Source organism: Nicotiana sylvestris, chromosome 3, assembly GCF_000393655.2.
Source record: "Nicotiana sylvestris chromosome 3, ASM39365v2, whole genome shotgun sequence".
Taxonomy (NCBI): domain Eukaryota; kingdom Viridiplantae; phylum Streptophyta; class Magnoliopsida; order Solanales; family Solanaceae; genus Nicotiana; species Nicotiana sylvestris.
In genome coordinates, this window is record NC_091059.1 from 154,823,181 (window position 1) to 154,846,814 (window position 23,634).

The following is a 23,634-nucleotide window of genomic DNA, read 5'->3' on the forward strand; positions in this document are numbered from 1 at the left end:
ACGTGCTCACAGCTGCCCCTCTTTGTCCGAAAACACGAAGAGTTTTTGTGCAAAGATAAAGTGAGCGGATACGAGCGATTTTTTGCCCGTTGGAATACTTCGTGTGAAGCATTTTTTGAAAAAAGATTTAACCAAACCTTTGCTTCAAAGGTTTCCTACATATCCCTGGCTAGAAGGGAATCAGGTTAATGTAGTTCAGGAAGTTTTGGTAGCTGAGACTACCATGGAACTACAATTTTGTTGTTACTGCTGCTGCATGCTGTTGCTACTGCTTACCGATATCCTTATTACACCGTGCCAGAAGAAACCAGAAGTTAGACTAAACTAGGAATTACAAAATCTTATCTATCTTCCATTTGCTCTAGTTGCCTTACTTTATTGCCGGCTTGTGTTTCCTCTGGTGCTTTTCTTTCGAAAACTGCTGGGGATGACACTGGCCTTTTGCCTTTCTGAACACAAGTTTTATCATTCCGCTCCATCTGCTGGGGACACTACTTCCTACATTGGAGCTTGTTATGCTGGGGATTTTTGTTGTAACCCTCCTCATTACTGACTTCTGATTTGATCTTGAAATGTATTCCTCTATTCTGCAGGCGGGGACGCTCCTGACACCAACTTGACTTTTGAAATATGACATAACCTCCATTCTCCAGGCGGGCTCCTGACTTCAACAACTTTGTAAAAAATTCGGCCTCCATTCTCCAGGCGGGCTCCTGACTTCTATAACAACTTAAAAATAACACCTCCATTCTCCAGGCGGGCTCCTGACTTCTTCAACCTTTTAAATGTAACACCCTCATTCTCCAGGCAGGCTCCTGACTTTTCCAACTTTTAAATGTAATACCTCCATTCTCCAGGCGGGCTCCTGACTTCTCTATTAAAATTTAGCAACCTCCATTCTACAGGCGGGCTCCTGACTTCTCCAACTTAAAATAAACAACCTCCATTCCACAGGCGGGCTCCTGACTCCAATTTAACAATTTAACAACCTCCATTCTACAGGCGGGCTCCTGACCTCAACAACTTCTTGAAAAATAATTCAGCCTCCATTCTCCAGGCGGGCTCCTGACTTCAACAACTTCTTAAAAATAACACCTCAGTTCTCCAGGCGGGCTCCTGAATTCAATAACTTCTTAAAATAATTCAGCCTCCATTCTCCAGGTGGGCTCCTGACTCTTTTAAATATAACAACCTCCGTTCTACAGGTGGGCTCCTGACTCCTCTAACTTAAAATAAACAACCTCCGTTCTACAGGCGGGCTCCTGACTCCAACTTAAAATTTAACAACCTCCGTTCTACAGGCGGGCTCCTGACCTCTCCAACTTAGAACATAACAACCTCCGTTCTACAAGCGGGCTTCTGACTTCTTCAACCTTTTAAAATAAACAACCTCCGTTCTCCAGGTGGGCTCCTGACTTCAATAACTTCTTAAAATAATTCAGCCTCTATTCTCCAGGCGGGCTCCTGACTTCAACAACTTCTTAAAAATAACACCTCAGTTCTCTAGACGGGCTCCTGACTTCAATAACTATTTCGAAAAATAACACCTCCATTCTCCAGGCGGGCTCCTGACTCCAATTTAACAATTTAACAACCTCCGTTCTACAGGCGGGCTCCTGACTTCTTCAACTGCTTCCTTTAAAACTTGTGTTTTATTCCTCTGAAACCTGCCGGGAATAACACTGTTGGGGAATTATCTTCCTCCTTTTAACAATGGTGGGGATGATATTGATTCAAAGACCATTATTTTTTTTATTTTTTTTAAACTTTGGGTTATCTTGCTTCTTCAAAGATTGCTTTTCTTTTAAAACTTGTATTTCCCCTCTCGTATACTGTTGGGGATTTTACTTTCTTCAAAACTTGTTTTATCTTCTCTCTTTCCCAAATGTCTATCTGATTTCAAGAAAATTTTCGTAATGAGAGAAAATTTTCTGCCCCGGTTTAATCTTTTTTGTAACCCTGTCTTCCTGCTGTCAATAATATTTCCTTTCCCTGCTTTAAATCAAAGGAAAATTTGTTAGTTTAAAACGGGGCGAGTGGTCGTGCCACTTATGCTGGGGATGGTTTTTTCCCTTTTCTTTTCCCTGCTTTGCTATAAAACTTGCTGGGGATGATATTATTTGCTGAGGATGATACTCCTGCTGGGGATGGTTTTTCTTTTCTCTTCCTTCCCCGCTCTGTGTTGTCCGACCATTGCGGAACTTGGTCGAGAACCTGTCGGAGTTGTTCCTGTATCTCGTAAATCTGCTAGGGATCCTCTTGGATTTTGATCCCTAATTGTTGTTTTTTTTTCTTTCTGTCTTTCTCCAACTTCCCCTTGGAAATTTGGTCTTCTTGGGATCTGGCCCCATTCGTCATTTGGCCTTGCGACAAACTTCTTTTTGCTTTGTCGCCTTATCTTTGGCCTGTCCTATTCGCATTTTGCTTTGCATTATTTTGGCTACTGGTAGTAAGCTCTGAAAATCCTTTTCAAAAACAAACTGCTGAGGAGGTAAAGTCTTTAAACCAAGAAATGAAAAAGTGATGATTTCAAAAAATATAAAAAGAAGAAATCTTTCTGAACAAATGCTGGGGAAAAAGAAATAAAAGAACTTATCTGAGATATAACCGATCCCAACGATCATGTTGTGCATTCGGATTGATCAACCCAGTATATTCGTATCAATCAATCTTTCGGATGGCCTCATTTTGCTGGGGATAAACAGGCATTCAACTATTTGCCAAATGCGGATCCTTTCCGCCAATCTTGTCTTGTCGCCTCATAGTGCCCTTCGAGGGGTTTTCACTAATAAGACTCTCTCATTTCTCTCAAATCCCATCGCCTTACAGTGCCTGTGAAGGTTTTCACCGATAAGACTCTCTCATTTTATTTTATTTTTCAGCTGGGGATCAGACTGTTACCGATATGACTCTCTCTGTTGGGGATTCTTTCGGCTATCAATTCATTTCCAGCTTATGATCTTCTTCGTTGCTGGGGATCAAAGTGTTATTCCCGACTTCCATTTGCAATGACTTGGCACTTCTCAGATACTGATCGGGAGGTCTTTTTTGGACATCAATATGGGTTTTTGTGTATGGTTAAAAGAGAAAAGGGGTAACAAGAGGTTCAAAATAATTTTGATGGGTAAAACATTACAACTCTTGGAATCAACTTTCTTTCCCAAAATTATAAACACAAACTTCTGCCCCAGTTTTTTCTTGCTTGGGGATTTTTGTTTTTTGTTACACTATGACCGAACCGTGAGGCGCCTACGTATTCTTCTTTGAGGAATCAGGTCAAACGTAGTTCCCAATTTCTTTGTTTTTCTTGTGATTTTTTCTTTTGTCTTTATTATCATTATTTTTCTCTTTTTCTTTTTCTTTCATTTTAATTACTGATTCCAAAAGAGGGATATGAAAGAATAAATAAGGCTCAAAAGGGGAAACAAAGGATAAAGTATTTGGATAGAAGAAAGAATTGCCTCCGTCACTTCATTCTCCGATAAATGCCAACCACAAACAAACAACAATTACAATCAAAAGAAATCATACATAATATCTCTTAACTGCGTCAGAATTGATAGCCATGTCTACGTATTTCCCGTCGATATCTGTTAAACATAAAGCGCCATTGGACAACACTCGGGTTATAATGAATGGTCCTTGCCAATTCGGGGCGAACTTGCCTTTTGCTTCGGCCTGATGTGGTAGGATTCGTTTCAACACCTGCTGCCCCACCTCAAATTTTCTGGGGCACACCTTCTTGTTGTAGGCCCTCGCCATTCTTTTTTGATATAATTGGCCATGACACACATCTGCCAATCTCTTTTCATCAATTAGGTTCAACTGCTCCAACCGAGCTTTGACCCACTCGTCATCATCAATCTCAGCCTCAGCGACAATCCGAAGGGATGGAATTTCAACTTCTGCCGGTATTACTGCTTCAGTTCCATATACCAACAAATAAGGGGTTGCACCTACTGAAGTTCGTACAGTGGTGCGATAACCCAACAATGAAAATGGTAATTTTTCATGCCATTGTCTGGATCCTTCTACCATCTTCCTCAGTATCTTCTTGATGTTCTTGTTGGCTGCCTCAACTACTCCATTCGCCTTGGGACGTTATGGTGTGGAATTACGGTGTGTAATCTTAAACTGTTGACATACCTCTTTCATCAAATTGCTGTTAAGATTAGCACCATTATCCGTGATGATCACTTTTGGGATTCCAAATCTACAGATGATATGGGAGTGAACAAAATCCACCACTGCCTTCTTGGTTACCGACTTTAAAGTTTTAGCTTCAACCCACTTAGTGAAATAGTCGATGGTCACCAAAATGAACCTATGACCATTGGTAGCGGCCGGCTCAATAGGTCCAATGACATCCATGCCCCAGACAACAAATGGCCATGGTGTTGACATTGTATGCAATTTTGTCGGCGGAGAATGAATCAAATCTCCGTGTATCTGACACTGATGGAATTTTCACACAAAATTGATACAATCACGCTCCATAGTGAGCCAATAGTATCCTGCTCGAAGAATCTTCTTTGCCAATACATATTCGCTCATATGTGGCCCACAAACTCCAGCATGTACCTCTTTCATAACTGTCATGGCTTGACTGGCGTCTATACATCTCAGCAATCCCAAATCTGGGGTTCTTTTGTACAACACTCCTCCACTTAGGAAGAATCCACTTGACAATCGCCGAATGGCTCTTTTTTGATCTCCGGTGGCCTGCTTCGGGTATATCCCTATCCTGAGGTACTCCTTGACGTCATAAAACCATGGCTCGCCGTCCACTTCTTCCTCTACCATGTTGCAATAAGCATGTTGATCACGAACCTGGATGTACAACGGGTCAACATGAATTTTGTCTGGGTGGTGCAACATCGATGCTAAAGTGGCGAATGCATCGACAACCTCATTATGAACTCTTGGGATGTGTCTGAACTCAACTGACCGAAATCGCTTGCGCAGATCGTGCAAACATTGTTGATATGGTATGAGCTTCAAATCCCCTGTTTCCCATTCACCCTGAATCTGATGCACCAGGAGGTCCAAGTCTCCCAAGACCAAAACGTCCTGGACATCCATGTCTGCAGCTAGTCGCAGACCCAAAATGCATGCCTCATACTCAGCCATGTTGTTGGTACAATAGAAACACAACTGAGCCGTAACAGGATAATGACGTCCTATTTCAAAAATAAGTACCGCTCCTATTCCAACTCCCTTCGCATTTGCGGCTCCATCAAAGAAAAGCTTCCAACCTGGTTCCTCAGGTAATTCCAACTCATCTATATGCATCACTTCCTCGTCAGGAAAATACGTCCTCAACGGCTCGTATTCTTCATCAACAGGATTCTCAGCCAAGTGATCGGCCAGTGCTTGGGCTTTCATGTCCGTCCTCGTCACATAGACGATGTCAAACTCTGTGAGTAATATTTGCCATTTCGCCAACCTCCCTGTGGGCATAGGCTTCTGGAAAATATACTTTAATAGATCCAAGCGTGAAATGAGATAAGTAGTATATAAGGACAAATAATGCTTCAATTTCTGGGCCACCCAAGTTAGGGCGCAACATGTCTTCTCGAGTTGAGTGTACTTAACCTCATACACCGTAAAATTCTTGCTGAGATAATGGATGGCTTGCTCCTTCCTTCATGTAATGTCGTGTTGCCCCAACACGCAGCCAAACGAATTCTCCAAGACCGTTAGATAAAGGATTAACGGTTTCCCCGGCTCAGGTGGAACCAACACAGGTGGATTTGATAAATATCCTTTGATCTAGTCAAATACCTCCTGACATTCTGCCGTCCATTCTATCGCAGCATCTTTCTTCAGTAGCCGAAAGATGGGTTCACAAGTCGTTGTGAGTTGAACAATAAATCTGCTGATGTAATTCAACCTTCCCAACAGACTCATTACTTCTGTTTTGTTCTTCGGCGGGGGCAAATCTTGGATAGATTTGATCTTTGACGGGTCCAGTTCAATACCTCGCCGACTGATGATGAATCCCAATAGCTTTCCAGATGGAACTCCAAATGCACATTTGGCCGGGTTGAGCTTAATATCATACCTTCGAAGTCTTTGAAAAAACTTCTTTAGGTCTGCTACGTGGTCTGCCTGATGCTTGGATTTTATGATCACATCGTCCACGTACACCTCAATTTCTTTGTGGATCATATCATGAAACACAGTGGTCATCGCTCTCATGTATGTTGCCCCAACATTTTTCAAACCAAATGGCATTACCTGATAGCAATAAGTTCCCCATGGCGTAATGAATGCTGTCTTTTCCGCATCTTCTTCATCCATTTGAATCTGATGATTCCCAGCATAGCAATCTACAAAAGATCCGATCTCACGTCCGACACAATTGTCGATCAAGATATGGATGTTGGGTAAAAGAAAGTTGTCCTTTGGGCTTTCCCTGTTCAAATTGCGGTAATCGATAGACACCCTGATCTTCCCATCTTTCTTCGGCACCAGCACCACATTAGCCAACCAATCAGGATATCGAGTGACACGAGTTACCTTTGCTTGCAGCTGCTTGGTTACTTCTTCTTTAATCTTCACACTCATATCCATTTTGAACTTCCTCAATTTTTGCTTGACGGGAGGGCATGCCGGGTCGGTAGGTAATTTATGAACTACTAAATCCGTGCTTAACCCCGGCATGTCATCATATGACCATGCAAAAATATCTTTGAACTCAATAAGTGTTTTGATCAATTCCTCCCTGATATTTGGTGCAATGTGGATGCTTATTTTAGTTTTTCTGATATCGGCAGCATCCCCTAAATTGATGGTTTATGTGTCATTTAAGTTGGGCCTGGATTTTTATTCAAACTGGCTTAACTTCCTATTTATCTCCTCGAAGGCTTCATCCTCATCGTATTCCGATTCATTATCATAATCGACCTCTTGTATAGTTAGTTCAGAATCAGATTGATCTTTTAGACTAGGTTGAAGATACGTTGTGCATGCCATGTCGTTAAGACCAGTATGAAAAGAATTGTTCAGGAAAAAAGAAAAGAAAGAAACAAGAATTAAAAATAAAAATAAAATAAAATAAAGAATAAAGAAGAAACTTTTCATTTTATTGAATTATGGGATAACAAGGTTTCACACTTTGTTGAGCAATAATAGAAATAAAAAGGAATCTGGATTACAACCTTGGAATAATCCAGAAAACAAAAAGGAAAATCAGAGCCAACTACCAGGACTCCCTCCAAGTAGGAAGAGGAGTAGCTGTCCAATTGTTGACATTGGCCCTAGGCCTCACAAATTGTATGTCTGCCTTACTGGAACCCTCTCCAGCTTCTATCATGTTGACATCTGCGAACATTCTTTCAAAGCCCTCATTCAAATCTCCATCTGGCCCGATCAAGGGTCCAAGAACTTCCGGGACTGGCAACTTTCTGCACCCTGCTTTGACAAATGATCTGGACAGGCATGGGATTGGCTTAGGAAAGACCCAGACTCTTTTCTTCAACTTGCGGGCCCGCTTTACATCCGCTACGGTGGGCTTGAATCCCAGCCCAAAAGTATCCAGGTTCTTGGGCAAAGAAACTGGCTGGACCATTCCCTGCAGATCGATCCCCAGACCTTTTCCTGGTACAAACCCGCTGTTCAACATCTCTGAGGCTATCATGAAGGTTGCAGCTGTGATTCTAGGAAGTGGAAGGCCCCCACCCTCAGGAATTTTGTCTACTGAGACTGCGTCAAAAACCTGATAAACCCATGGGCCTTTGTCATTGTCTGTTTCTATGAAGGGCACAATAGCATCACTGACGGCATGTGTGCCGTCATCCCCGTGTACCACAATCTCTTGCCTTTCCCATTCAAATTTGACCATCTGATGCAGTGTAGAAGGCACTGCTTTGGCTGCGTGGATCCAAGGTCGTCCCAACAGAAGATTGTACGACACCTCCACATCTATCACTTGAAATTCCATGGTGAACTCGACTGGACCAATGGTTAATTCTAGTACAATATCACCCACTGTGTCAGTACTGCCCCCATAAAAACCTCGTACGCAGACGCTGTTCTTGTGGATCCTATCATCAACAACCTTTAGTTTGTTCAGAGTGGCCAAAAGGACAGATATTGGCACTTGATCCATTATCAATTAGTACTCGAGTGACCACCGAGTCTTCGCATTTTACCGTCAAGTAGAGTGCCCTGTTGTGTTCTGTACCCTCTACCGGTAATTCATCGTCATAAAATGTCACTCGGTTTACTTTAAAGATTTTGTGCACTTTTTTCTCCAAATGGTTCACTGAGAGCTTGTCTGGGACATGGGCTTCGTTCAGAATCTTCATTAAGGCCTGACAATGATTGTTTGAATGGATCAATGAGGATAGCAACGAAATCTGGGCTGGGGTCTTTCTCAACTGCTCTATAATTGAGTAGTCCTGGGCCTTCATCTTCTTCAAAAACTCTTCTGCTTCTTCCTCCGTTTCTGGCTTCTTTATTGTTACAGGATTGGTCCTTCTCAATTCTACGGGAACAAAACACCTTCCCGAATGAGTTAACCCCTGAGCCTCGTATACCTCTTCCACAACCTCCTTTCCCTTATGCATCACTGTCACTTGACTATAGCTCCATGACACAGCTTTCTCACTTGTCATCGGCAACTGCATGACTGTCCTGATAACAACTGGTTCTACGTGGACCCCCTTCACCACCAACACTAGTTTGCTTGAGACTCCCTACAGCACTGCCCTGACTGACTCTGGCTTCTTCGCAGCAACATACGAACCTTTCCCTACTACCACAAATGGCTTGTCATCTACCTTTCCCGACTGTACCACTGCCTTTCCATTGGTCGGCTTTTCGTTAGGACTGGCGCGAATCATCATTACCGTTTGTGAGGGTGTTTTAGGTTTCCCTCCTTTGTGCACTAGTTCGATCATGTGGGCCTCATGGTGCACCGGTAACGGGTTTTCATTGATGTTGGGTGTTTCTGGTGCCTGAACCTCGATCCTATTTGTGTCAATAAGATCTTGTATGGCAGTCTTCAACTTCCAACACTTCTCAGTATCATGCCCGGGAGCCCCTAAACAATATTCACAACTTACTGAGTGGTCCAGATTTATGGGAAAGGGATTTGGCAATTTGGGTTCAATAGGACTTAATAAGCCTATCTGCCTCAATTTGTGAAATAGAGTAGTATAGGTTTCTCCCAACGGAGTGAATGTTCTTGGCTTCTGCATCCTTTCGTTTCTGAAAGCCTGATTTCCGCGGAAGCTTGGCCCTGAAGGATTCCTGTATGCCCTCGGTAGTGGATATGTGTTTTGTGGAGGTGGATATGTGTTTTGTGGAGGTGGATATGTATGTTGGGGAGCCGGCGCACGCCATTGCGGGTGAGCCTGAGGCTGGGTGTAAGTTTGGGCATGATGGACGGAGAAATGTGGCTCTTGCGGTGGATAATAGGGTTATGTAGGGTTGTATGGGTTGTGTGGATAGTTTGGGTAATGGGGTCTGGGTTGGTAGCGAGGGGAAATACCTCTTGATCTGGACCAAGTACCTGCTTCAACTGTTGCGACCTCCTCTCTCCTCTTTTTCTCGAGCGCACCTCCCGTGCCGCTTTGGATAGCCTGAGTTGTGGCCTTGATCGCCGAATAACTCATTATCTTGTTGGACCTGAGTCCCTCTTCAACCATGCCGCCCATTTTTACTACTTTATTGAAAGATTTACCAACTGACGTCACCAGGTGACCAAAGTAAGTTGGCTCCAAAGTTTGTAAGAAGTAATCCACCATTTCACCTTCCCTCATTGGCGGATCGACTCTTGCTGCTTGTTCTCTCCAACGGAATTCGAATTCCCTGAAGCTCTCTCCAGGCTTTTTCTCAAGTTTTAACAGTGTGAGACGGTCGAGGACGATCTCAAGGTTATACTGGAAATGACCTGCAAACGCTTGTGCTAGATCGTACCAGGTATACCACCTGCTAGGATCCTGCCTCGTGTACCATTCTAATGCGGACTCGCTTAAACTTTGACCGAAATAAGCTATCAGCAGCTCATCCTTTCCACCTGCCCCTCTCATCTTACTACAGAAACCTCATAGATGCGCCATGGGATCACCATGCCCCTCATATAGATCAAACTTTGGCATCTTAAAACCTGCCGGCAACTGAACATCAGGGAAGGGACACAGATCTTTATAGGCCACACTAACTTGGCTGCCCAATCCATGCATATTCCTGAAGGATTGCTCCAAGCTTTTCACTTTACGAAGCATTTCGTCCTGCTCCAAATTCTTAACTGGCCTCTCAGTTTCTACCGAGAGCTGAAAGTGAGGGGTGTAAGTGTATGGCTCGGGTGCTTTGAAGGTGAGTTCAGGAGGATAGTATTGATTGTCGTGAACCTGAAACACTGGTTCATCGGGTGATTTTTGCAATGCGGCGGGTGAAGGTGCCACAAAAACAGGAACAGCTGGTGGAGGAGGATTTTGTTTGGGTGGTGAAGCTTGGGGATTATAGGAAGTTTCCCCTTGATAGTATTGGGCAATGGGGAAGATCGTTGATGGAACAGTGGACGGGTGTTCCGGAGTCCGAGCTGGTGAAAGGGTAGGAGTAGGGGAAAGTATTGGTGGTGTTTGTCCCTTAGCCCAGGCTAGGTGCATCCCAGCTATATCTTGTCTCAACCTGTCTACTTCCTCTTTCATCATTTGCATCTCCGATTTTTCCTCCTCAACACTTTTGTCCGAACCGGTCATACTTTTCGGAATGGGCCTTTTTGATCTTGTATGGTAATGGTAATCTGCCAGAACGTGCTAACGAGCTAACTGTTTTGAAATCTCTTTCTCTAATATAAACAACAAACTTGTTAGCGTTAGAGTTTAACACATATTGCAATTTCACATTAGGGAATGTAATGTTCCTAGGCAGTTTAACCGTTTCTAACATGTTTTTGCTTCGACTGCATGCATCATTCCGGCTTATGTCCTTTCTTTATTCACTTTGCCTCTTCTTTTTATCTTTTAGTGGTGGTCGAATCTTATGTGGATTGCCTACGTATCATGTCCCCGCATGAATCAGACCGGGCGTAGTTCTGCCATAAAGACACAATTTTGCATTTTATTACCAAAAACATGCTATTACAAGCTACCATTTGAAAAAAAAACAAATGAAATACAGACTCCACACTATTAACATTGTTTGATATGAAAAGAGAACAGAGGGGTAGACAACAGACTCTTAAAAACACACAAGTGCAGACTTGAATTAGGGATACATTAAAGCCTTGAATTTTGGTGCCCGCGAGGCATCGTTCAGCCTTTCCGCGGGCTTTGGTGCCAGGCCTCTTTGCAAGCCTTTTAATTACTCCATGATTCGGTGGACATAACCCATGGCTGAGGCAAAAAGGGTATCACGGGGCATTTCCTCACATGTTAGGCACTTCGTAGTGATGTAGTGCCCAATTTCATCGATCCTGCCTCTGATTCTATCCCTTTCTATACACAGCTGTTCTATTCGTTGATTCTTTAATCCCAATACTTGAGTGTTGTCAACGAGCTGATCTTGGAACCTCTCCATTTGTTCTTCCATTCAGGCTATTGAATCATAGCAGCGCTCCCTGTCCGTTCTAGCATCTCGGGCTTGTTTAAAGACCCGATCTCTGAGAGTGGAATTTGTTTCTCTTAATATTGCAATGCTCCCTTCATAATCCCTTCTCACTTGCCATAGGTGCTTTTTCTGTGTTGCTGTACCCTTTGCCCATCTGGCTCGCATTCTTGCTATGCTAGCCTCGGATCTTTCCAAGTCTTTTCGGCTTTCAATGACTTGATTCCTTAACCCTGCTATCAACCTTTTATCGGACTGGCTCCTCCGTTGGTTGTCGGCATCCATTATGACTTGTCGGTTTTGAGCTCTAAGGGAGTCATTCTCTTGGGCTGATTTCTTTTTATCCCCTTCATTGGCTGCAGTCTGAACTTCTTTTTCAAACTGAAGATCTATGACCTCTTGTTTCAGCTTGCCTATTGTGGCCATGTATTCTTTTTCCTTTGCCAACCAGTCCCAATGCTCTTGTGAGGACTTGGCAAATTCTTGAAGGTGAGGTCTTTTAGCCGGCCTTCCAAACGACATTTCCCTTTGTACCAAGCCTGATATCCGGGTGAAACTTCCCCTCTTGCCTGATTCAGTACACAAGTATTTGCCTCTAAGTATTGACATTGGCTCCAAATCTGGCGGACCCTTGCTTCAGGAAACTGGCCATCGGAACTAATCTCAATCACTTGGGTGCTTAGATCCTCATCTTTCGGCACTATCTGACACCTCCCAAGTTGCCTCAAAACCCGATACAACACATAAGGTTAAATGCTCTTAAGTCCCATCAAGAGAAAATGGGGCCTAGCTGCTGGCATGTATATGACTTCGTCGATCGGTAACCATCCTAGTGTCCACTGTATTTGACTGGCGTTGAAGGTCCGAAAATATGAGGTCCATGCCGAGACTCCTTCAGGTAGGCGGACCTCATTAATTCTGGTGTAGAACTCCTCTATGCAGGTTTTCTCAGAAGATCCATGGCTCAGGAACTGGGCTCAGTGACATAGGTGTTCGGTCATCCACATTTGCAATAGCAAGTTACACCCTTCGAAAAAGTTCCCTCCGGCTTTGCAGGCCATGAGAGCTCGGAACATATCAGATACAATCATGGGCGCAAGCGTGCTATCATTTTGAGTGAGCAAAGTACTGACGACCCCAACTATCTTTATGTCAATATTCCCGTCTTTTCTTGGGAACACTAAAAGCCCTAAGAAGGTTATCATGAAAGCAACCCGTCTATGTTCATCCCACTTTCGACGGTTACTTTTGCTGCACAACTTGTTTTCTGGCTTGTCGAATCCTCCTATGTGGCCGTATCTTTGGTATATGAAGCTCAGAGTGCAAAAACCTTTTGCCAAGTCTGGGTTATGGATCGTTCTGACTATCTTTAACGAGTCCAAAAACCGGTGCACCGCTACGGCTCTTGGAGCAACCAGGTATTTATGCCTCAACGGAACCTCATCACTGCCGATGTACCCTGCTATTTCCTCTAAAGTCGGGGTGAGTTCAAAGTCCGAGAAGTGGAAGACATTGTGCGCAGGGTCCCAGTAAGGGACCAGTGCCCTTATAATATCCCATCGAGGCTTGATACCCAACAAACCCATGAGACCTTTCAGATATTTCTTGACTTCGTCTCGCCCTTCTTTGCCTAAATCATTCCACCATAGCCGCAACTGGAGGGGGATTTTATTCATGATTGAAAAAGGTTCATTTTGAGTTGTGCTCATTCTGCACATTTATTAATGTGATTAAACAAAAGAAAATTTATTTGACTCAAACCGATTTGATTATTTTTTATAAAAGAAAGACCAGATTTTCCGAACACGACCTTTCAGCACTTCAGGGACGAAGATTTTAAGGTTGTGCGAGTTAATCGATCAATAATAAAAATGACAGAAGTGGCCGTTTATGCAAAGTCAGCCTTCCGGCATCCCTTTTAGGAACATTCGGCTATTTTTGATAAAAACGGCATCACCCGACTCTATGACGAAAAATTAAAATTTTTGAAATGTTTGGGCTATTTTTTTTTTTTTTTGCAAAATGGGAGGTTGGACCCGACGAGGGTTGCCTACGTATCTCACGCCCTGTGAGAATCAAACCGGCGTAGTTCGCCCCCTATAAACTAAAATTTGTAAACAATACTCCTTTCTTTTCCAATAAATCAAACTAAAAAAAAAATTCAAAATTTCGGCAGGGTTTTGATACTACTTGGACATTGATTTTATTTTTCTAAAAAATAAGTAGTTATCTCCCTACACTGCTATATTTTTTTCTTTTCTTTTTCACAATTTTTCAAAAATTCCTGATTTCAGAAGCCGGTCAGCATGCAGATCTGAAGCAAATAAATATGCAAAAATAACAAGATTCAGCAGGATGGTATTTTTCATTTCAGGTTGCTTGTCCTAGACGGACCCAACCCCTGTGTTGAGTCCCCTAAGCCAAATGCAACATGATGCAAATAAACGTTCCTACTAGGGATCCGACATGAAGTCAAGTTATTCTAGGTTCAACCTGGGTATATGTTCTAGACAGTGTACCCGAGCGGACAACTCGAGTTGAGGAAGGAGCTCCTTTCCGGGAACCAAAAGGCCAGCCGGCTTAGAAACTTTCCGAGCCTCTTTTATTTCAGGGTATGACACTAACAGAATAGGGAGTCTTAACCAGTAAGCACATCCCCGGAGGTGAGAGGAGAAGGTTTCGGCACAGTTTATATGTACAGTTCAAATAATATCAAAGCGGTAAAAAAATATCATTCTGCACATTTAGGCCAGAACATGTAATAAGATCAAATGATAAATAAAGCTAAATATAACAATTTATCTAAGTTCGAATTCTGAACCCTGAACCAGAGATTCTGGGTTACCTCCCCAGCAGAGTCGCCAGAGCTGTCACACCTCCTTTTTTACCTGCGCCACCGCAAAGGACGCATAGGGGAGTTTTTCCAATTAAGGGACAATTGAAACGGGATTTATTTATTTATTTTAAGAGTCGCCACTTGAGAGATTTATGGTGTCCCAAGTCACCGGTTTTATCCCGAATCGAGGAAAAAGAATGACTCTATATTACAGTCTGCGCACCAGAAATCCGGATAAGGAATTATGTTAACCCGGGAGAAGGTGTTAGGCATTCCCGAGTTCCGTGGTTCTAGCACGGTCGCTCAACTGTCATGTTCGGCTTAATTATCTGATTTTAACAATTATGCACTTGGTGCAAGTTATGACTCTTTTACCACTTTTATTATTATTGTTGTTATTTTAACAAGGAATTTCAATGTTGTAAAAACGTATCTCGAACCTCGTCATAATCAATGTACCCGTGGTTATTGACATGTTTCGACTCCGTTGAGATTTGGATTTGGGTTACATAAATGCACACCCGTATTTTAAGGACATAATTTATTAAAGACGCGTCCTAAAGAGACTAGCATATTGTCATTTTTGGGGAAGGACCATGGAGTTCACTAAGCAGCCGATCCCGAAGTCTATCCATTTATTATGTCTTTTTATCGAGGGCCCCACAACTTGTGATTTCTCTGGCGAGGCACGCCTCATTTGATTTTAAAGGATCATCCTATAGTAACTATGTTTTTCTATTTCCGTCCGTCTCTAAAATAAAAGAAGAAAAGTACCTAATTTATTTACATGCTTACGAGTTATTATAGTTAAGTTTCGAATATGATTCGTTAAATCTAAAATGAACATAGTAAGAGCAGTCTGTTTGACAGTTATGGGCCCAGGTCCGACGTATAAGGGGTAAAACCGGATCTGGGCCATCCTTCTTCAAATTGGGCCTAGTTAAGGGTTTCTACACATATTCATAATTTGCCAAACTAAAAAAATTGTGTCATTTTGTTAACAAATTTCTGCCAATTTAAAGTGACATTCTACTGGAATGAATGAACCTAAAAAATCTGATTTTTTATCCTAAACCACTTAGATGCTGAAATTAACCAACGGTATCTAATTGAACATGTTCTTACGAATTTAGATAAGCAATTTATTAACTGAAATAGTTTAAACTATTGCGTAATCAACCTACGACATGATGTGTATTTGGAACATGCTTTTAAACAAAATAGACTGAAATGATAGAACATTACTACTACATCATTAGTCTTTATTAACTAAAAGCATACAGGGGGGGGGGCAGAAGTTTTACAACTAAACTACTGTAGAATAGGCATGTCCAGTTATACATAAACAAACACCTACATGACTCTAATGAAAGAAGTGTTCTGATGTGTATACAAGTAAGTAGACAACTGTAAAGAATTTAAGACTTCAACCCTTCACTTTTGTATTCATGCTTCAAATTCTCAGATTACAAGGTTCAGCCATTCGATTGTGTACCTGATATTTGAAAAGCAAAGAAGTAGAGGAAAATCAGTAGAAGCAGCAGTAGTGTAAGCAGTAACACAACAACAACCAATGAAGCCAATAATAACCAGTACTAGACACCCCGTGGCAGATTTAAAGAAAACCAGGCAGAAAACCAAGCAGTAACCCAATGGAATAGTGCTCAACCAATAGAAAATGAGGAAATACCAAGCTGAAATCCAATAGTACCAAAAGAACACAGACAGATGCAAGAAACAGTAGTTTCTAATTTGTCAAACACTCAAAGATAAGCAGCCTAAAACTCTTAATGTAAAAGTTCAGCCTTAACACTCTATCTCTCTCTCTGGACTTTTCTCTCAAAAATCCAGCCTTAGCACTTAAACTATTTTCTAAACCTTTTAGAATCAAAATCTAGCCTATATGCACTTTATTTCTCTGGAAAAATTATCTCTCCTCCCTCTCTCCAACTTTTCTTCCTTTTTTTTCCAGCCTCAACACCCTTTTATACAAGTCTGCCCTTCCTTTCCAACTTACTGCCTGACCCCCTTTTCCACTAAATCAGAATTTTCCACTAAATTTCCCACTAAGTCTGAATTTTTCACTTAAAATCCCACTAAGGAGAACTTTTCCTTATTTTCAGCCCCCCATTCCCTTTTGTTCCCCATTAATACTAATCAATTCATTAGTTAAGAGGTATTTTAATACTTAGTGGACAGAACACTCAAACCACCCATCTCTCCCTATTTTCAATTCCTAAATTACCCCTCTGAGACCCCACTGTTATTGCTTCATTACCCTAAGCTTTACAAGTCTGAAGTTACATCTATGTAAGTTCAGACCTGAAACTAATTTCTGGTTAAACACCTAAATAACTACAGCTATATCAAATTCACAATCCTATTTAGACACAATGATTTAAGGCATAAGAACAGAAGAAAATCGAAATGGTATTAATCAGGGCAATGAGATAAACTATGAAGAACTGAACGAGTAATCTGGTTAAAATAAACAAGACTGAAAACAACAGGTTCAATTCATTACACATTTAACACAGAAGACAAAAGAAATGGTAAACCTATTGGAAAACAACCAGGAACTACTATCATGTTTTCTCTAATTTTTCAAGCAAATTAATTGACGACACTTGATTAATCGATTATACATGCCATAATGTACAACAATTATCGACAATCAATCAGAAAAAACCACATATGATTCGAGTAGCATTTGACAGAAATAGTGAGTTGCAATACAACCAACTAATCGACGAAACTAAACATATTGATTATACAGTTTACAACATATACTTAATCAATGAACAAAAGAATTCGACCAAATGAAAGGTCATTGAAGATGGATAGAATCAATCGACGAAAATTGAAAAATCAGTGAAACTTAAACTAAACAAATAAATAGATATAAACACAAAAATAGAATAAAAGAAGGGAAAATACCTCAGTGACAAAGATCAGAAACAGACGACCTTGGGACCAACTTGGACTTGGATTTTTTGAGGTCAAACGGACCTTAATCGAGTGTTCTCAACTGAGAACACTGGACTAAGGTCAGTTAGAAACCCCAAATCCCTCTTAATTTCGGACGAAGCCCGTGTTTTGGTTTTCTAGGGTTCTTACGTTCGATTTGGGGCTCGAACATTTCTAGGCAGATTCGAACGGGACCAAAGTTATTTATGGTATGAGAGAGGTCTGGGGGTTTCCTGGTATGAATTTGGGGTTGGTTGGTGTAGGTTTTCGTTTGGCTCGAATCTTCAAATAAAGATTCGAGAAGATGGGGGAAGATTCGAACCAAACGAGTAACATATTTGGAACTGGGGTGGTCAGATGGTCTTATGGTTTAAGGTGGTGGCCGGCGGCGTTGATGCCACCAGGTTTCAGGCGACGGGGTAAGGTGGCAACTAGGGTTAGCCCTAGTTCGTCTCTGAGTTGAGAGACGATGAACAGGGAAGAAAAGGGGGGGGGGGGTTTGGTTTGGGGGGCTAGGGTAGGTATTAGGCTTATATAGTGGAGGGGGGATTGATCTTGGCCGTTGGATCAAGCACGATCAACGGCCTGGATCAACTCACTTAACTGAACGGTGTCGTTCGGTTTAAGTTGGGGAATGGGTTGGCCCGGGGGTCAAGTGGATCGGGTCTTGGTGAGGCCTTGAGGCCGTTGGATCAAATAAAATGGATGGCTCGGATTAAACACTTGAAACAGTGTCGTTTTAAACCAAGCCAGGGTTGTACTGGACCGTTTGATCTATTCGATCAACGGCTCAGATTGAAGACGCCTAAACGACGTCGTTTAGGCTATCTGAGAGATCAGGCATAATGGACTGGGTCATTGCATTGCATTTTGGGCTTGATTTTGGCCTGGCCCAGTCCGACTCAGCTAATTATTTTAACTCTTTTCTTTTCCTTCTTTTAATTAACAATTAACAACAACTCTAGAAATAAATTGTAAAACAAAATTGATCTACAAAAATATTAATTAACCCTTAATAACAAACAACACACAAGTTAAAATATTTAATTAAAAATAAAATCACACAATGGCACATTTAAATGACAAAATTACAACAATTACATATTTTTTTGTGATTTTTCTTCTTTTAAAACCAAATTATGGTTTAATTAATTCCTAATTGTAAGAAATAAAAATCCTAAGTGCACGTGCCACATATTTTTTATTATTTCAATTAATTATAACAGGATAAATATTCACAGACAAAAACACAAATTATTATCCAAAAATACCACGCAAATCCTAACAATTGTACACCAAGAAAATTTTGTTTTATTTTTTGATTTCTTTTGGAGTAGTTTTCGTGAAGCAAAAATCACGTGCTCACACATGTCACGCGTACATAATAACATTTTTATTATAAAAATGAATTTGGCCGAAGTTGTGCGTGCTTAAAACAAACTACGAACATTTGTCATTTTTTGTATGATTAAATGGCAGGTGGCGTGCCTCGGACTATATGAGCTAAATTAATTTAATAACCTCCGAAAACCCATTTTTATTGAGAAGATTTTCCCGAAGTTGCGCGAACGCATATTCCGAATTGTCTTTAGAATTGTAATCATGTTACGCGAACGTGTCCACAACCATGACAGTATATTAAACGTGCCTAAAGCAACTAACGCATTATTAACTTTGCGAGGGTCCTGAAAATTAGCTTAATGGCACGCTTCAAATTTTAAGTATTTTTGAAAGAAATAATTATATGAGGGCCACACATTTGTCATTTTTATTTGGCGCGGCGCATCACGATTACAAAAGAGTTAGTATTAATTATCTGAGGGCCATAGATTATTCAACAAAATGGCAAATCTCAATTTCTAGAGAGTTAACACTAATTAAATGGGGGGCCATGAGTTTTGGGATATTATTCAACATGACACACCTCGAGTTGTTTTACTCAGCCAAAACGAACTAAGGATGTTCATGAGTGACTATTTTTGCTAAATGGGAAAAATATGCTAGCTTTATGACTTGATTACCTTACCAATGCCTACACGAAATGGCTCGAACCAATAGATCATATTTGTTTTAATCTCAATCCAATTTTGTATCTTCCTAAGATTAACAAATGACCTAACCAAAGTAAACGCTAACCAAACAGCTTATCAATTAGTAAAGCAAATGGAATTCAATTTAACGAAATTCACATTTTTCAAACAGCTTATTTTCCAACTAAAGATAGACGCTACATGATATTGTACCAAAATTATGAATATTAGCAAATGATTACATAAATACAGAGGAGACAAATTGTATTTATTCAATTTTTACGTACCAAGAGAACAATCCAAATCCGTCGATTATTGCTGGCTTAAAATGATCACTAGTTTATATCTAAAACCCTTAAAAGAGAATAGCCATCAAAACAACTTAAACAAACATATATCAACCAAATTTCGAAATTACAACAAACCCATTGCAGTAGAACTGGAGGATCGTAATTCAACATACTTCAGATTTCCATTCAAACTTAAAAGCCAAACGAATCAAACCTAATAATGGTTTGATTATGAAAGCAGGATTATACTCCAATTTCAATGATTAACAAAAGGGAATGGAATTTAGCCATTTCAATTTCACAACAACGCAACTAATCACGCTGCTCCTACGCAGAAACTACCATATCTAGTGATATTTGATCATTCAATATCTAATTGAGCAAATGACTACCCAAAATTATATACAAAACTCCATTACTAACCTAACTAAGCAAACATGTTGTCCTGACTTTTTAAACAGATTTTAACATTATGACCATGTCCATTCACACAATGTTGGTTTTATATTACAGAATATTCGACCAAAATCGAATCCCATATCTATTTTAAACCAAACTCAGCCTCTAGAAGCATTATCACTGACCAACATTCAAACGCAAACTATTCAAACTAAAACTTGAAATAAAGACAGAATTAAACTCTTCTAATGAGATTAAATGGCCAACATGCTTCAGATTCCCATATCATAGAAGGTTTTACAGTGGGTGGAGTAAAAATGTACCTAGAAATAAAAGAAGGAAGCAGAAAAATGAGGTATCAGCAGTAACCAACAGCAGCAGTAGCATTCAGAAGTTACAACAACAGTGCAACAAAAAATAACCAGCAGTTTTATACTTCTCCAAGTATATAGCAGAAGCAAAAGGAAGAAAATTCTAGCTATTTCAGATCCTAAACCAGGCAATGAAAACAGTAGTTATTTTTTCAATTTCTCAGCTTTTCTCTTTTAATTTTCAGTCCTCTCCTCTCTCTCTCAAAATCCGTCTTCGAAATCCCCTCCTAACTTCTGTCCAGCCCCTTATTTATAGCCAAACTTGAAGCATTTAAAATTAAATCACACCATCTTCTACCCATCCCCCTTTTGAATCCCACTACTTAATGTTTTATCTCCCACTATATTAAACAAATATTAATTCCCACTAACACATATCTTTTCTTTATTTAATTCCCTTATTCCCCACTACCGCATGCTTTGTCCCCCACTATATTAAACAAATATATTAATTCCCCACCATTATGTCTTGTCCCCCACTACGTATTATTTTATGTATTATTTTAATATATTTGCGCTTAGTGGACAAAACACTCAAATTAATCAATTGCTAAAACTTAAAATCCCGAAAATACCCCTGAAACTACTAAAATTACCATTCTACCCCATCAGCTATATCCAATCCTCCTAAATCAATTAACCAAACTATAGCAGCTATAACCAATTCTTAATCAAATTTCATCAACAAATTTAAGCTAGAAACTCAGATTATGTCAAATATCATCAAAACAAAGACTAAGGATTCAGGGAACCAAACCATATGATGAACAATTAAGAAACAACTGAAATCATTTTGACTGAACAACATTTTTTAACAACAAACATACTTTCAGATTCAATAACAGTAACAAATTGAACATAACAAACAAGTAGATTCAAATCACTAAACTCAATAATCAATTGAACTTCAAATTAAATCTAACAACATTACAACCAAGATAAAGGATTCAAGTGATTAAACTAACACACTTCTATATTAAAACTAAACAAGAACAAATGAATAAAAACAAACTGAAGAAATAATCAAGAAATGATAAACAACGAACAAGAAAAGAATCAAACATATACTGATTTCAGATCCGAGAATATCAAACAAAATACGGACAGAAATGAAACTTAAACCAACTAACCGGATCGGAACAATGGAACAGAAACTCGGACAGCAACCTCGACGTACCGGATCTCGACTCAACGAAAACCCACCTTCTCTTTTAACCTCGATGAACTCAGAACGACAAACGACGACCTCAACGGATTGAACCTGAAGAACGACGAGACAACAACTGATTTTCTAGGGGTGGTCATTTGACGATGAAACTGGACGGACATGGTGTTTGCGAGGCTGTGCGATGGGCTAAAGAAGGAAGCAACCGCGTTTGGTGTTCGATGAATGACGAAGCAGCTATGGTTTTTTTGGACGTGAGGCTCTGTGTGTGTGTGTGTGTGTGTTGAGCAGCTAGTCGTGAGGAGGACCTGCTGGTCGGAGCTCGCGACTGGATGAAGGAGAAGGCAGCCATGGACATGGAAGCTAGAGCTGGAGATCGACGGACGTGAGGGCTGCTAGTTTGGCGATGGTTTTTCCGGTGATTGGAGGGCTGCTAGCTGGCGAAGAAGAAGACACAACAGCCATGGTTTCTCGGTTGCTGCTGGACGTCGAAGCAGCAGCGTGAGATGAAGAAGAAAAAGCAGCAGGTGAAGCTGGCTGGAGCTAAACGGACTGTTTGAGCTTCGACAAAGAAGATGAAGACGGGGCAACTGTTGCGTCAATGGCGACGGAGTAAATGGTGGTGAGGGGGGAAGCCATGGGACGTGAGGGGGAGCAGAAGTAGCGAGGGCAGCCATGGTCGTTTGGGGGAGCAGAAGCAGCGAGGGCAGCAGGGGGGCGGTTTTTTTTTTGTTTAGGGTTTTGGGGTTGGGAAAAATGAAAAAATGAAAATGGGGGGTTGGGATTAGTTTGGGTTATGGGGCGGACTGGGTCGGACTGGGTCAGGTCGACTCGGTGGGGGTTATTTGGTTTGGGCCTGGTTGATTTAAATTAAAAGGTGGCCCAATTCGATTTTCTTCTTATTTCCAATGTTTCTTTTTTTCTTCTTTTATTTTTCTTAAACTAAAACTAAATTGTAAAAATCCTAAATTATCCTATATAACTAAATTAATTTATAAAAGTGTTAATTAATTATTAATAACAATTAATACACAATTAAATATCAATTACGATAAAATCACACAATTTGGACATTAAATGCTAAAAATGCAACGTACATTATTTTAATGATTTTTTTTTCTTGTAAAAACAAACTTAACTGCTCCTAATTGTTGAATTAAATCCTAAATACAAATGCGACATATTTTTGTATTTTTCATTAATTTAACAAATAAACATGCATGGACAAATACAAATAATTATCCAAAAATGCCACAAAATCCTCAAAATTGCACACAAAAGGAAAATTGTTTTATTTTGAATTTTTGGGAGTAATTCTCATATAGGGCAAAAATCACGTGCTTACAACTGCCCCTCTTTATCCGAAAACACGAAGAGTTTTCGTGCAAAGATAAAGTGAGCGATTTTTGCCCATCCGAGTACTCCGTGTGAAGCAATTTTTTGAAAGATTTAACCGAACCTTCGCTTCAAAGGTTTCCTACATATCCCTGGCTAGAAGAGAATCAGGTTAATGTAGTTCGGGAAGTTTTGGTAGCTGGGACTACCTTGGGACTGCAATGTTACTGCTGTTGCATGCTGTTATTACTGCTTGCCGACCACCTTATTACACTATGCTGAAAGAAAACAAGAAGCTAAACTAAACTATAGTCTATAAATTACAAAATCTTATCTAGATCTTCAGCCATGCTCTTGTGTCTCGTGTTGCTGTGATGTCCCGGTGACTCCTCTGGCATTTCTTTACTTCTGATTTGTCTTGTATTCTCCCTTGACTGCCGATCTCAAACTGCTTATTTCCTTCTCGTGAGCTTCGCATTATTTCCCATAGAATCTTGAACTTCCTTCCTCTGCTGGGGATTTTTGCTGTTTCCTGCAGGGGATTTTGGTTGTATCCCTCTGCTTTACTGACTTCAAACTTCCATGTATTCCTCTGTTATATGAGTGGGCTCCCAACTTCAAAACTTGAAATTTAACAACTGAAATGTATTCCTCTATTATATGGGCGGGCTCTCAACTTCTT

The 23,634-nt window shown here is 40.6% G+C and overlaps 1 protein-coding gene across 1 annotated transcript; it reads right to left on the reverse strand.

Moving 5' to 3' along the window:
- Positions 1-4,467: 4,467 nt before the first annotated feature.
- On the reverse strand, positions 4,468-4,803 carry LOC138888209 (uncharacterized). Its single transcript, XM_070170029.1, has one exon. It carries the CDS (start codon positions 4,801-4,803, stop codon positions 4,468-4,470), a length of 336 nt encoding a protein of 111 aa, XP_070026130.1.
- Positions 4,804-23,634: the final 18,831 nt, after the last annotated feature.

Excerpts from the sequence above, each read along its gene's own strand:
- LOC138888209 (XM_070170029.1), bottom strand. The coding sequence starts at position 4,803 with ATGGTAGAGGAAGAAGTGGACGGCGAGCCATGGTTTTATGACGTCAAG.